Source organism: Oncorhynchus kisutch, linkage group LG12 (genome assembly GCF_002021735.2).
Source record: "Oncorhynchus kisutch isolate 150728-3 linkage group LG12, Okis_V2, whole genome shotgun sequence".
NCBI lineage: Eukaryota > Metazoa > Chordata > Actinopteri > Salmoniformes > Salmonidae > Oncorhynchus > Oncorhynchus kisutch.
The window spans coordinates 17040387-17056170 of record NC_034185.2 but is presented as its reverse complement, the minus strand read 5'-3'; the positions used below and the strand labels follow the sequence as shown (position 1 = coordinate 17056170).

The following is a 15784-nucleotide window of genomic DNA, read 5'->3' as shown; positions in this document are numbered from 1 at the left end:
GTGTGTGTGTGTGTGTGTGTGTGTGTGTGTGTGTGTGTGTGTGTGTGTGTGTGTGTGTGTGTGTGTGTGTGTACGTAGGCCTATAAATACAGAACCCTTACTTTAATCATTGATGGTGCTTATCTTTCATTGTTTTATATTTGCCATAATTGCTAGCCTTTCTTAAATAAAGATGCTCGATGTTTTTAACATTTTGAATCATGCAGTTAGCCTATTGAATAATTAGCCTGTATTCGTATGTTTCCTTATAGTAATGCACACATAAAGGTCATATAAAAAAACATCAAATAATACTTTAATATAGATTTTCAGCAGCTACATGAATACACATGAACAACGTATAAGTTATAAGGGATACACAAAAAATGGTCTCACAATTTGTATCACAGTTACGCCTTCAAATTCATGTAAAAATGGCTGTATGAAATCATTTCTTCCCATATCAACCTAACTTGAACGAACTTGACACTGAGACAGTCCCTTCCATGTCCAATGTCCATAAAATGTGACGCATAAAAACAAAAAACTACCAATTTACAAATGTACAAATTGTAATTGCTAGAAAAAGTGAATTGAATGCAGATAAAAATCAAGAAGAGTTCATGATTGGCCTCGAATACACACCTTGGTAGTAAGAAGTGTCTGTGGGTGTCGAAGCAACATCTAAGCCGGTTTTAGTTGACATTGAGCCCATGGACAGTGCCCCGGTCATCGGTGAACCATAACCGTGATACTGCATCATCTGTTCATACGATTTTAGGTCCATTTTGTGGTGATGCTGCTGCTGCTCCGACGACATTAGATTGTTGATGGAGAAAGGGTGGTTGAATGAATAGTGGTGTTCGGGTTTCAGGTGCGCTTCGTGCACGAGCACCGAGTGATGTTGAGACGGAAGATGGTGTGTCTGTGGGACAGGAGTGGGCGCGTGCTCGGCGGGGCTCATTACCTGCTGCCGAGGTTTTGGGTCAGATACGGGCCGTTTGACGTCTTTAACGGACAGGGTATGGTGGGGTGATTCGTTACCGTTACAGCTCTCTGGGCTGCTGTTAGGGCCTCCCTCGGAATTTTTCCTCCCGGTTTCCCTGCCGAGGTCTTTCTCGCATCTGAACCGCTTTTGCCTTCGGAGATAGCAGCCGTTCTCAAACATATTCCCTGAGTCCGGGTGAAGAGTCCAGAAAGATCCTTTGCCTGGTTTATCCGGGGACCTGGGCACTTTGAGGAAGCAGTCGTTGAAGGACAGAGAGTGGCGGATAGAGTTTTGCCAGCGCTGCTGGTTCTGTCTGTAGAAGGGGAAGAGGTCCTGGATCCACTGGTATAGCTCATTCAACGTCAGCATCTTTGTGGTAGACTGCTGTAAGGCCATGGTGATGAGAGAAATGTAGGAATATGGGGGCTTGGCGTGCGTATAGCTTCTCCTGTATGTTTTGGGGTCCCTTGACCTTATGTTGGACTGTCCATACATGGGGCTCATAACGTTCATATTGCTATAGGAGGTCAGGGCATTCATCGATGGAGACTGGGTGCTTATGGGGCTCATATTCGGATTCAGCGTCGCGCTCATGCCCGCCATCCCTGCTCCCATACCGTGCATGGCCCCGGAGCCCGGTGACATCCCGGCCATGGAGTGGTTCACACCCGTGTTGACGTATGACATGTTCATGGGGTTGCCTGTCATGTTGCTGGTTGAAGTCATTCCAGGCATGCTCATATAGGTGTTCATTGAGTTAATTCCCAGACCGGTGTGTTGTGTCATGTTTCCAACTGAGGTGTAGCACTGAAAAGAGGGCACGACGTCAATAATAGCTTTAACAATGTGAAACAAAGACTTCTAGTAAAATGACAACGAAATAATTAGGCCTACATAAATTAGTTGTCACTTAGATAAACATGTTTTTTTCAGTCGGTTAAATACCCAATTTTAGGCTATAAATTGTAACGTCACAATTACGTTCAAACAGTGAAGTGCATGTACATCATTAGGAATATTGTAAAGACATTTTATTCCAAGTCTGATTACACAGCAAAACGAAAACGATTGAAAAGGGAAGGAATGGATCAACGAATAGCCCAATGAGGCGAACTGATCAATTAGATTTTCAAAATATTAAATAGCCTATTCAGGTCATATATTTCGTAAATGTCCTTTCCATTCTCCCTAGAAATTCGTCAGGATATCGAAAAAGACCCACTGGGCACACACTGGTTGAATCAACGTTTTTTTGTTTGTTTTTTTACATTTAAATGATATTAGCCTACGTTGAATCAACTTGGAATACACGTTGAATTGACGTCTGTGGCCAATGGGGGTGAGATCTGGGAGGATTTGTAGGTGCCTCAAGTCAATATTTGATCACAAAGGTAATATTATCTCAAGGCTGGTATTGAGTTGTATAGACAGCAAAATACATATATAAACTCTACCCACCTCGGGCTCTCCGTAGTAAGCACTCCAGTCTGAATGCTCGTGTCCTTCCATTTTAACAGCGCTTAGCATTGTGGACAGTCCAAAACAAATTTCCCTCAAAAGCCTCAGTTTCCGCAGAAAATGAAGTGAAAAACGGCCCTAAAACCGATTTGGGACCACAGGCTACTCAGGTCGTTTAGTCTGCTTGCTGCCTCGTGACTGGTTCATGGGTATCTTTCTACCCTGAGTGCCTTCAGACACTGTAAAGCGACTGACGATGACAGGAGTTAATGACGTTGGCTCCTCGCCTTGCTGTGGTATAGCAGCACTGTGTTTCGCTGAGCGCTCAACCCTCCAATCCTCACTCCTTCAGTGCCCTATTTGAATAATCTGCTCACACCTAGACACGAGACTCCTCCGTTGACCGTATATTGTAGTTTACACCTGCGCTGGCTGAAAAGGCCAGACCCATTTAAAAGGATCCAATACATCAAATGTGATTGTTTTCCCTCCAGAAAAAAACGACAAGGAATTTAGAATTATAAGAGGGCTTTATATTAAGGGCTTTATTATCATGTTATTCCCTTTCTCTGTGTTAGCCTTATTAATGTGATTTAGCATCTTCTGACCAACCGAGTATTATTGTTTCTATCAAGGAGTGTGGACTTCAACTCACTTAATTTATATGCTTTTCACATTTTACAGTTTAAATCAAAAATGTAATAAAATAAAACATGTCAAAATGAACAAGGCTTTTCCTAACCAGTTATTTTCACAAAACCACAATAATATACCGATGTAAGAAATAGGTCAATTGATAATGGGACATTATGGGTATAAACCACCACTTGAAATACTTATTTAGGCCACGTTGAATACAGATTTGAACTATAACATGGTAAGTACAGGGGTCCATGCATCGATTCCATTCTGCTGTGAGGGAGGAATAAGGTACACAGTGGTGTTGACATCAAAGCAGAAATTCGTAGAACGTTGTGTTCCACCTATTTGAATTTCGAAACATTGCAAACATTTTGGGGTCAACTCGAGGGACTTTATTACATTTTGGATAGTCGTCATTCATTTACTTGCCGAATATTGTGCATAGTTGCCTCTTGAATTATAATTGTTACTGCAACTAATGTAATTGTATTGTATTTATTTTATTATACGTCCATTGTGTAATAGAAAATACATTGGTCGGTTACAAATGATTGAGCTCTAAACTATATTACATTTCAGGCAAAATGGAAAACCTGTTTTTCCTAGGCCTATTTTAATTTCCCCTGATTTCTTTAGTGGCTGTTTGGAGAATAGAGATTATTCAAACATAGCATAGCACTGTCTATACTCTCTGTCTTTGACCATAATTCTATTGACTTTTGTGAGGGCATTGCTGCACTGTTTGATATGACGGTTACAAGAGAAGTTTATCTAAAGTGTTTGATCACTAGAGATGGAATGGATGTCCACAGCAATTGCTGATAAAACCAGCTTCGGAAAAAAAGGATACTATTGAGGGGATATTAACGGAGCAGTTTAACTGGTATTGTATTTGCCGAATACACACGAGTGCACGCGCACAGGCCAGCCTACATCACGATGGAATCTTTAGATCATGGTGTTTGAAGAAAGTCTGATATTTAATTGTGATAACTTTCATAACAAACTATTCCTAATGACTATGAGAATAATGCAACGAAAACTTAAGCCATACGCTATATGCATAACACGAGAACCATACACGCGTTTACGAAACGCTTATGTCAACAAATTATTCAGGCTGTTATAAATATATATAGCTTATGGATATGTTATGATGTAATTATGTGCCATTTTATTAAGGCTATTGTGTAGACTATAATCAATGGCAACTTGTGACAATGGGTTGCTGCTGCCACATGGATAGTTTACAGATGAACGTTCATGTCAGATCACATTGTGTGGCCTCACATTCTTATGGGCCACTGTTGATAGCTGCACCTTTGGGTCAATCAGGGTCCTCTCACAAGCAGTGAAATACAGTACTATAGTGGCCTATTGCTCTTGCCAAATGTGCTGAGGCTGATCAATCACAAAGGGTGTCAACAAAGGCACCACAATGGCCTTAAAATCAAGAATGACATTAGAAGTAGAGTAGAACATAGCATTACCCTCAGAACAAGTTACCTATCGTTTCTTTGATTCTGTGAAGGATGTGTTTGAAGAGAATACACTCATGTAGAATAGGGAACAGACAGGCATGTCTGTGGATGTGTGGCGATCTCAAAGTAAAGGACAGGCATGACTGTGGATGTGTGGCGATCTCAAAGAAAAGGACAGGCATGACTGTGGATGTGTGGCGATCTCAAAGAAAAGGACAGGCATGACTGTGGATGTGTGGCGATCTCAAAGAAAAGGACAGGCATGACTGTGGATGTGTGGCGATCTCAAAGAAAAGGACAGGCATGACTGTGGATGTGTGGAGATCTCAAAGAAAAGGACAGGCATGACTGTGGATGTGTGGCGATCTCAAAGAAAAGGACAGGCATGACTGTGGATGTGTGGAGATCTCAAAGAAAAGGACAGGCATGACTGTGGATGTGTGGCCATCTCAAAGAAAAGGACAGGCATGACTGTGGATGTGTGGCGATCTCAAAGAAAAGGACAGGCATGACTGTGGATGTGTGGAGATCTCAAAGAAAAGGACAGGCATGACTGTGGATGTGTGGAGATCTCAAAGAAAAGGACAGGCATGACTGTGGATGTGTGGCGATCTCAAAGAAAAGGACAGGCATGACTGTGGATGTGTGGAGATCTCAAAGAAAAGGACAGGCATGACTGTGGATGTGTGGAGATCTCAAAGAAAAGGACAGGCATGACTGTGGATGTGTGGCGATCTCAAAGAAAAGGACAGGCATGACTGTGGATGTGTGGAGATCTCAAAGAAAAGGACAGGCATGACTGTGGATGTGTGGAGATCTCAAAGAAAAGGACAGAAAGAAGAAGCAAAAACAGCAACACAAAACTCTAACATGCATTTACATATTCAGAGAGTGGAGACAGGAATGTGCCAGTTTCATTATGTTTTCCACTGTGGCATAGGGAGTTAAAATCCCCTTAATTAGTTGTTCTACCAGTTACCCTCGTCCGCCCAAACAACTTTTCAAGAAATACAAAGACGAGGTTAAGCTTGTGATTTATCAAAGCAAAATTCATAAAGAGTCTATTCAGTGTGAGATGAAACCACATAATGCTCGCTGCCAATTGCCTATAGTGACAGCAAATATACCAGAGTGAGTGAGTCTTGAGTCGGGGCCTTTATCCTGTGCAGCTGTGACAACGGCTGTTGGCTGCAGGTTTGCGGCTTGCCACAGTGTGTTTACCTGGAGATGAATCTGAAAGGCAGCGGGACAGGGAGGACACACAACCAAGGTGAAAGGGAACAAGAGACGGCTGTTTCAGATCTGAGGAGAGCAGTTTTGCACAAGCTGGCTGGACCATCATGCACTCTGCAGACACACACAGGGGCCTGAGACCCGGAAGAGTGCAGTATCTCAACCAATACACTCCTTTTCACATTGAAAGCATATTGTGGGTTGAAATGGAAGACCGTTTAGATTTCACAGGATCCATTAGCATGTAATTCAGCATTCCAGGTCCCTGCAACAAGCCTCTTTTAAGGAATAAATTATTAACCTATAGAAATAACTTTTTTTTCTCTTCTTTTGGTGTGGATGAGTTGAATGAACACGGTTTTATTTCAACAATTGAGATAATCATGTATGTGTATTCTACTCTATTCTACTGTATACTATGATAGTAGTTGATAATTTTTCATTACAGTAAATCTTTCTTCTGAAACCTATTATAGCTGACGGCTTTGTGCCCATTTTCCCATCAGCCTGATGGCTCTTGGCTTGGACATTACAGCGATTTGTTGTATCCCCTCATGTGAATAAGGGAAATACAAAACATGACAGGACAAAGACACTTCCATCCATCGCAGCGACATCAAGCTACCTCCCATTGTCCTCTGATTTTCATGATACAATTGGTGGTGTTAACTGAGAAACAGTGTGGGACCTTCTTCAGTAGAACCAGCGAGCGCTTCACTGATGTCATTCTCAGCTCCATGACAAAGCTCCCTGCCGGCAAACAACATAAGTGTCCAATCTGTGTTTGTCAACCAGAGAATGCCCCTTCCACATCCTAATAAACCTTCTCCTTTTCAGGCTCTGACAGCAAACAGGCTAACCACAGTGGAGGCCAATGACATGGCCACTCCTCAGGCTGCATCCCAAATGGCTCCCTATTCCTTATATAGTCCACTAATTTGGACTAGGCACCATACGATTCTGGTCAAAAGTAGTGCACAATCTAGGGAATAGGGTGCCATTTGGGACACAGCCTCAGATTAGCGCAGTTCTGGACAAACATGGCCCTTCTACATATGAAGCACATTGAGGTAGGCAGGGTGAGAAACAGCTGCCCGGTGGGGAAGCCACCACTCCTTCCCAGAACTTCCTGGGCCGACCCATCTGGGCCTTCCCCTTAGCAGTAGCAGCCAGCTGTCTTCCTGGCTAGGCAGGCCACCCTAACAGCCAGCCAGATGTGTGTATCTCAGGTGAGCAAATATTGTCACTTAGTTAAGACTTCTGTGTTCCCCTCCTACAGAGGCTGCTGTGTATTCCTAGGGGCTGCAGGAAGTGCAAGTAACACTGTGAAGTTCCCTGGAATGAGAAGTTATAAGATGCACAGCAGGGGGGGGGGGTTGCTAATTAAACTAAGGGATGCCCACCTCAACCCTCCATCACTAACCATGTACGATAGTTAACTGGGTACGATAGTTAACTGAGTATGATAGTTAACTGGGTGCGATAGTTAACGACAGCATATGTCCCAAATGGCACCATATTCTCTAAATAGTGCACTAGTTAGTGCACTAACTAAGACCCATAGGGCTCTAAATAATAGTAGTGCACTAACTGTATGGAACATAATTTCTTTTCGGATGCACCAACAATCTCTTTCCAAGCTAATTTCATTCTTCATCCTCACAATTCCCGATCACCACAGCCAGGATCATTCTCAAATCAAATTTGATTTGTCACATGCTTTGTAAACAACAGGTGTAGACTAACAGTGAAATGCTCACCTGCCATTCCAAACAATGCAGAGAGACATTTTTTTTTGAAATAGTAGAAAAATAATAACACAAGGTATAAAAACACAACGAGTAACAATATATACAAAGGGTACCGGTATCGAGTCGATATGCAGGGTTACGAGGTAATTTAAGGAGATATGTACATATATGTAGGGAGAAAGTGACTAGGCAACGGGATAGATAATAAACAGTAACAGCAGCGTTTGTGATGAGTCAAGAGTTACTGCAAAAAGGGTCAACGCAGATATTCTGGGTAGCTATTGGTTAAACCACTTAACTATTCAGATATTCTGGGTAGCTATTGGTTAACCACTTAACTATTCAGATATTCTGGGTAGCTATTGGTTAACCACTTAACTATTTATTAGTCTTATAGCTTTGGGGTAGAAGCTGTTCAGGGTCCTTTTGGTTCCAGACTTTGTGTATCCGTTCCGCTTGCTGGTGGTAGCAGAGAGAACAGTCTATGACTTGGGTGGCTGGAGTCTTTGACACATTTTAGGGCCTTCCTCTGACATCGCCTGGTATAGAGATCCTGTCTGCAAACGTAATGATGGTGTTGGAGTAGTGCATGGCCACACAGTTGTGGGTGAACAGGGAGTACAGGAGGGGACTAAGCACACCTGAGGGGCCCCCGTGTTGAGGGTCAACGTGACAGATGTGTTGCTACCTACCCTCACCACCTGGGGGCGGCCTGTAAGGAAGTCCAGGATCCAATTGCAGAGAGAGGTGTTTAATCCCATAGTCCTTAGTTTAGTGAAGATCTTGGAGGGCACAATGGTGTTGAACGCTGAACTGTAGTCAATAAACAGCATTCTCACATAGGTGTTCCTTTTGTCCAGGTGGGAAAGGGCAGCGTGGAGTGCAATAGAGATTGCGTAATTTGTGGAGCGGTTGGGGCAGTATGCGACTTGGAGTGGGTCCAGTGTGTCTGGGATGAGGATGTTGATGTAAGCCATGAACAGCCTTTCAAAGCTACAGATGTGAGTGCTGCGGGGCGGGGCGATAGTCATTTTGACAGGTTACCTTGGTGTTCTTCGGCACAGGGACTATGGTGGTCTGGTTGAAACATGTAGGTCAGGGTTCCCCAATTGGCGGTCCGTGGGCATTAATTTGGCCTGCGGGTGTTTCTAGTTGATGATCCCTGATGAAGGTATTACAGATGGGGTCAGGGAAAGGTTGAAAATATCAGTGAAGACACTTGCCAGCTGGTCAGCACATGCTCTGAGTACGCGCCCTGGTAATCCTTGTGAATGTTCTCACATCAGCTACGGAGAAAGTGATCACACAGTCGTCCGGAATAGCTGGTACTCTCATGCATAGGTTCAGTGTTGCTAGCCTTGAAGCGCACTTAGAAGGTATTTAGCTCGTCTGGTAGGCTCACATCAAAAAGTCATGATCACTGCAACACAACAATACACTAAATAGCGTGCATTTAGCAAACTATTTAATCACATTTTGGGTGTATATTTTAAATACAATTCCCATGACCACTGGTCTATAAAACAGGTAGCATTTTTGTCCTGAGGAGGATTCACCTGCAGACAAAGTCAAGTCAAAGATAACTAACAACTGTCCCACTTTATTAAACAAAGTACAATTTATAAAGGCTTTATATAGCATACATAAAGGCTTCATAAGCACTACAGAACTGCGTCACAAATAATCTATAAGCGTATGTCATTGTCAAATGTGACATAATGCACTATGTACAGATAACTGCCAAAATAAAGGAAACACCAACATAAAGTGTCTTAATTGGGCGTTGGGCCACCACGGGACAGAACAGCTTCAATGCACCTTGGCATAGATTCTACAAGCGTCTGGAACTCTATCGGAGGGATGTGAAACCATTCTTCGATGAGAAATTCTTTAATTTGGTGTTTTGTTGATGGTGGTGGAAAACGCTGTCTCACGCGCCGCTTCAGAATCGCCAATAAGTGTTCAATTGGTCTGAGATCTAGTGACTGAGACACACACACCCTTTAAACCCCATATGCTCCTATGAGACCGCTCTTTCAATAACTTACTGAAATCTCCTTTTCTAGCCATGCATGGTAGCCAAAATAATGGGTAACTGGGCATTTTTTATACATGACTCTAAGCATGATGGGATGTTAATTGCTTAATTAGAAACCATACCTGTGTGGAAGTACCTGCTTTCAGTACACTTTGTACAACATTTACTGAAGAGTTCCCTTTATTTTGGCAGTTACATGTACATAGTGCATTATGTCACATTTGGAAATCATCCTACAGTGGAAATGTAATGTCACTCTTTATACACCATTTATAGAGTTTGACATAAGCTTCCAGATGATTTGTGAAGCATTTATGTAGTGCTAATAAAGGCTTCATGTGTGCTATATAAAGCCTTTCTTTATAAGTTGTACTTTGTTTGAAGTGGGACAAACATTTAATTTAATAGTGCATAATACTAAACAGACATAATAAACGCATAAGGCATTCATATTTAGATTAATCTATATGCTTCTATCTGTGAGTGCAGCTGCCTGTAGGTTGTCTCTCACCTTTCTTGTGAAAGAAGAATAGACTAAATATTTTAAGTCTATATTTTAAGAACCAAATTTAACAGATGTATTATCCCTGCCTGTTATCTTGAGTACAGTGACCCCTTGTGGTGAGTTCTCGCAGTACCAGGGAGCAGTGCTAGGAGAAATGCTTTTCATACCGCCCTGAATGTCTCACCTGCGTTTCCGTACTGCACTCAGGAAGTAAAATTATACAAGGGCATGTGAGGTAGGTTGGTGTCATATACCATAGTTCATTTGTAATACATCGTGCATTTAATGTTTTATGATATTTGTACTAAAAGGTCTGAGTTGTCAGTGAGTACTCGCCTTCTCTGCTGAAATGAATAGCTGTCTGCGAATTTAAATTGAATGCATTGCGGACTCCGTTGAAAGTGAACTTTACCCAAGCCTCCCTCGTTCCTAGATGGCCCCCAAACCATTAGCACCGTTAGCAAGGAGACTGTTCAAAGGAGTAGTACTACTTGAAGTTGCAGGTGTGCTAGGTGCTTATGGTCTTTTTTACAAGATGAACACAAGTCAAGGTATTATTTACATTTTATATAGAAAGGACGTCATGGACTCTACCTTGGGCTATGTACACCTTTGTAACAAAATGTTCTGTTTGTAGATTTCAGGAACAGAATGAACAACATGCTTCCCTCTGTCCTGGAAGGTAAGGGCTGTAGACAGTTCAAAACACACAAACTGTAGGAATTGGTCCTCAATTCCAAGCTGCACAGCAATGAAATCAGCCGATATTATTACACTTTTCCCCCCAGTTACAATTACTGCAAACCAGACATCTCCTAGTATACTGTTTTCATTTTGTATAAACCTATACAAAATACAATACAGAGTTAAAATAGCTATACAGAGAATAGATCATTTCACAGGTATTTAGTAGTTTCTCCAATGATTGGCAGTACAACCTGGAACTGGCAACAGGGTTAGATTGAGGCAATACACCGGTGTATTCATTAGTGGAAACAGTTGCAAAACATTTTGCTACAGTGGGCATGTTGCCCACTGAACCATCATCTGATTAAATGTGTTGAATGCTGAGAGACACTATCACTCTCTTTCCAGTTTATTACAAGTCCAACGAATATGCTGGGGTTTATGGGATTCGAGAGAAAGACCTTGAAGATTGGTCCAAGAAGGAATAGAGGTGTGTGAACACAAACATAAGTAATCTTAGGTCCAGAAAGTATTACTTCTTCTTGAAAGTATTTTTGCCAGCCCTTGGTTTGCCAAACTGGGGCTTCTTCTTGTTAAACATGGCCTTCTTCATTAGGGTCTTGATGTCTCTGCCACGGACCCAGTCGTCTCTCTGGGCTTCCCACTTGAGCTGCCTGACGCCTGGAGGAAGAGAAGACGGAAGAGCAATGAGCAATAACCAGACTGCATCCTCTACTAAAGTTAGGTCATCATCTGTATTCAACAACCTGCTCCATATGAAATGTGCCCAGTGGTTATCGTCTTAGGGTTACCTTTAGATCAGTGGTTATCCATCCTGGTCCCGGGGAACCAAAAACATTTGGTTTTGCCCTAGCACTACACACCGGAATCAAAGCCTGATGATTTGAATCAGGTGTGTAGCGCTAAGGCAAAAACTAAAATGTACACCCCTTTTGGGTCCCCAGGACCAGGATGGAGAACCACTGCTTTAGAGCCATCATCCTTGAGAGAATAGCCTATTCTGTGCAACGTTAAAAGGACTACTAGAGTATGACTGGGTGTGCTATAGGGGGTTAATCAGTTAGCCACTGAAAATACATTTGACCGGTCATGCTCATCAATCTATAGGTTAACCTGCATTATTTGGTGGAATTAAATTGGTGTGTATTTTTATTAGTCGTCATGCATCTTATCACACACACACACCCTAGTTTGAGGAGTGGAATGACCCATCACCTGTCAGACAGCGCAAGAGCAGGTCCTCAAAAAGCTAGTACTGGTGTGAAACATGCTTTTGTATGCCCAGCCATTGTGCAGCAAATAATTCTAAATGCAGTCGTATGTTAATGGTTTTGATAGCCACGATTAAAAAGAGCTGCCAGGTTTATTTCTTATTAAAGTGCATAGGCTATCATGTCACTCATTACTTTACATGTGAGCTTGAGGCAGTAATTGTTTGAAACCCACAACTTTTACTTTACTTTAAATAAGGAAGGTCTTACCTTCAAAGTAGCTTAGCCAAATTCTAACCATAGAAATGTGAAGGCAATTATTTTATAGAATTACCCAGAATTTCTGTTCTATTGGTTTCATATCAACTTTCTGTCGTTGTCCAGAAGCCAAAGGCACAATCCGAGTCATATTAGCAGCCCATCCTAGTTGTTGCTCTTAGATTCCCCCTTTAAGTTTCTTAAAGGAGAGTTTCATATGGAACCCCTTGCAATAGAGTGGTGCTGTTTAGAGTGGTATTTTCCGGCAAATTACATTTTGACAAATGTCTGAAAATCACATTTTAATTATCTGCTTCATTACAACAGGTGCATGGTCAATAATAGGCTATAGCCTTTTGACTGTAAGACGATAGACTTGCTATTGTTGCATGTTTTCATTAAGCACTTAATGAAACATGTCCGTTTCTTGTATGCATGCATAGTATTTTCTATTGGTCACGTAATTTTACTGTCTAGAAAAAATGTAACAGTTTGTTGACCAGTTAATGAGGGTTGGTTAATCGGCAACAAAATTGCCCGAAATGTGCTTCCCTAGTATGCTCTAAACTGCTGTGAAGATACTGACTCTCTCCATGGGGGATATACTGTGGTTTTCCGCTAGTATCTAGCCAACTAAATAAAGTAATTTATATGAATTGGCCCAGGTCTGTTTTTTTTCTGTTAGGTGGCACTGTGGTACACAATAGGACAAGGATATATTCAATAGGTTGACTGACTGTATTGAAGCCAAGGTTTACCTGCTTTGTCTTTGTTGGCCATAGCATTCATGCCAATGTTGTCAAACTTAGAACAAGCATTTTCATCCAACATATACACAAACTGTAAAAAAACAAAAACACATTTAGTTTCATACAATAAACTAACTCTTCAACAAACGGATAGACATCAGCACACCAACTTAACATTGTGAGAAATATGACATGTGTGATCATCTCACCTCTTCAGCAGATGCCAACATGGCTGTTTCCTCCTTTCGTTTTCTTCACTGGTTTGGAACCTACAATGACAGAATGAACATGTCAGATAAGATTCTACACTCCTGAATGAGATTCGGAGCAGTTGAACAGTACAAACAGAGGCCCAGTTACTAACCTAAAGAACCACTGAAGTCAAGATCCGCTGATGCCTTCCTCTTTAGAACCTGGCCTTGTGTGTGGAACCTCCATCTCATCTGAATCTTGAAGGGAAGCCAATGTATTTGATAAGAATCAACCTTTTTATACATTAATAACATTCACAATTAAGGATGCCCTTTTGAAATGTATTAGTTCTGGAACTAAAAGACAAATTAGAGTCAAGTGTGAACCTGTAGTGGAGGTATAGGTTAGTGGAATTTTGGAATTAGTGGAATTTTCTACCATATTGTTAAACCAGTCATTTCATTTCAAAATAGTGAAGGGAAGTGAGCAAGTGCACACTTTGGGAGGAAGGAGATTAATAATACCTTCCTCATCATCCTCTCCAATGCTGTCCATGAAGGCCCCTCCCTCCTCCCCAAGTTAAACTCCAAAGTCCTCCTCATCCAAACTGCCTAGGGACACCTTCTCATCCAGATCACCAGCCAAGCCACCAGCCAGGTCTGAATCAGTAAGCCAAGGTAAGTTGCTAGCTAGCATTAAACTTATTTTATAAAAAACAATCAATCATAATCACTAGTTAACTACACATGGTTGATGATATTACTATTTTATCTAGCGTATTCGTGAAAAAGGGCTGTCCTTGCTCCAATGTGTACCTAGCCATAAACATCAATGCCTTTCTTAAAATCAATACACAGAAGTATATATTTTTAAACCTGCATATTTAGCTAAAATAATCCAGGTTAGCAGCAATATTAACCAGGTGAAATTGTCACTTCTCTTGTGTTCATTGCACGCAGAGTCAGGGTACATGCAACAGTTTGGGCCGCCTAATTTGCCAGAATTTTACGTAATTATGACATAACATTGAAGGTTGTGCAATGTAACAGGAATATTTAGACTTATGGATGCCACCCGTTAGACGAAATAAGCAACGGTTCCGTATTACACTGAAATAAATGTCTTGTTTTCGAGATGATAGTTTCCGGATTCGACCATATTAATGACCTAAGGCTCGTATTTGTGTGTGTTATGTTATAATTAAGTCTATGATTTGATAGAGCAGTCTGACTGAGCGATGGTAGGCACCAGAAGGCTCGTAAGCATTCATTCAAACAGCACTTTCGTGCGTTTTGCCAGCAGCTCTTTGCTGTGCTTCAAGCATTGCGCTGTTTATGACTTCAAGCCCACCAACTCCCAAGATTAGGCTGGTGTAACGATGTGATGTGAAATGGCTAGCTAGTTAGCAGGGTGCGCGCTAATATCGTTTCAAACGTCACTCGCTGTGAGACTTGGAGTAGTTGGTCCCCTTGCTCTGCATGGTAACGCTGCTTCGAGGGTGGCTGTTGTCGATGTGTTCCTGGTTCGAGCCCAGGTAGCGGCGAGGAGAGGGACGAAAGCTATACTGTTACACTGGCAACACTAAAGTGCCTATAAGAACATCCAATAGTCAAAGGTATATGAAATATAAATGGTAGAGAGAAATTGTCCTATAATTCCTATAATAACTACAACCTCAAACTTCTTACCTGGGAATATTGAAGGAACCACCAGCTTTCATATGTTCTCATGTTCTGAGCAAGGAGTTTAAACGTTAGCTTTCTTACATGGCACACATTGCACTTTTACTTTCTTCTCCAAAACTTTGTTTTTGCATTATTTAAACCAAATTTAACCCTTATTAACCCTCACCCTTATTTTATACTTATATATTCTCATCCCATACCTTTACTAGATTGTGTGTATTACGTTTTGTTGTGGAATTTGTTAGATATTAGGTTTTGTTGTGGAATTGTTAGATATGACCTGTTAGATACTACTGCACTGTCGGATTTAGAAGCATAAGCATTTCGCTACACTCGCAATAACATCTGCTAACCATGTGTAAGTGACCAATCAAATTAGATTTGATTTAGAAGTCGCAGTTGTGGTTTACTGCGAAGGTTAGCAGGAGGTTAATTTTGTAACGTTGGCTTGCTAGCCTCAGATACTTACTCGGGTTCCACCCAAACGCAAAACCTCGTCCAAATTAAATTCGTCGTCCGGTTGAGGACTATCACCATACATGTTTTCTTTTTCGTCATCCTCTCCTTCATCGTTGTCATTTTCAAACTCGTCCTTCACATGAACTAAATTTGTTTTGGCTACTGCCGCCTTACGTTCTTTTGCTTTCGGTGCCATGCTGACAGCGGCATGTAGAAATACGACAGGACCTGGAAGAACAATGTACGGTAACTGCCTGTTGAAAGAAAATCCTTGTGATGTCTATACTCAGTAAAACTTCAGAACAATATTAGCTATTTTAATCTAAAACGGCATACTTATATTTGTAAGAAATGTCCGGGTTCTATTTGGATTTATATGTATCGAACAGGACAGGTTGACCTGTAGTTCAAAGTTCACAAGTCAATATGATCCAATCAAAAGCTTTG

The 15784-nt window shown here is 41.5% G+C and overlaps 3 protein-coding genes across 5 annotated transcripts; 1 reads left to right on the top strand and 2 right to left on the bottom strand.

Moving 5' to 3' along the window:
- Positions 1-273: 273 nt before the first annotated feature.
- On the bottom strand, positions 274-2771 carry LOC109900614 (forkhead box protein A2). Its single transcript, XM_020496313.2, has 2 exons — positions 2426-2771; positions 274-1774 (listed from the first exon to the last, which is right to left on the bottom strand). Exons 1-2 carry the CDS (start codon positions 2492-2494, stop codon positions 590-592), a joined length of 1254 nt encoding a protein of 417 aa, XP_020351902.1. The 5' UTR covers positions 2495-2771; the 3' UTR covers positions 274-589.
- A 7458-nt stretch (positions 2772-10229) lies between these two features.
- On the top strand, positions 10230-12912 carry LOC109900613 (protein CEBPZOS). Of its 2 annotated transcripts, XM_020496312.2 has the most exons (5): positions 10230-10310; positions 10509-10626; positions 10713-10757; positions 11171-11252; positions 11379-12912. In XM_020496312.2, exons 2-4 carry the CDS (start codon positions 10509-10511, stop codon positions 11248-11250), a joined length of 243 nt encoding a protein of 80 aa, XP_020351901.1. In that variant the 5' UTR covers positions 10230-10310; the 3' UTR covers positions 11251-11252; positions 11379-12912. The 2 variants fall into 2 exon arrangements, with proteins under 2 accessions (XP_020351901.1, XP_020351900.1); XM_020496311.2 differs by having other exon boundaries at positions 10281-10626.
- Positions 10628-15719, bottom strand: LOC109900612 (CCAAT/enhancer-binding protein zeta-like). 2 transcript variants are annotated; one of them, XR_004211879.1, is made up of 6 exons: positions 15348-15719; positions 13718-13852; positions 13366-13450; positions 13211-13270; positions 13011-13092; positions 10628-11443 (listed from the first exon to the last, which is right to left on the bottom strand). XR_004211879.1 is itself a non-coding variant. In XM_031837001.1 (5 exons), the coding sequence occupies exons 3-5, from the start codon at positions 13229-13231 to the stop codon at positions 11295-11297; spliced, it is 252 nt and encodes an 83-aa protein (XP_031692861.1). In that variant the 5' UTR covers positions 13232-13270; positions 13366-13450; positions 15348-15683; the 3' UTR covers positions 10889-11294. The 2 variants fall into 2 exon arrangements, 1 of the variants encoding a protein (XP_031692861.1); XM_031837001.1 differs by lacking the exon at positions 13718-13852 and having other exon boundaries at positions 10889-11443; positions 15348-15683.
- Positions 15720-15784: the final 65 nt, after the last annotated feature.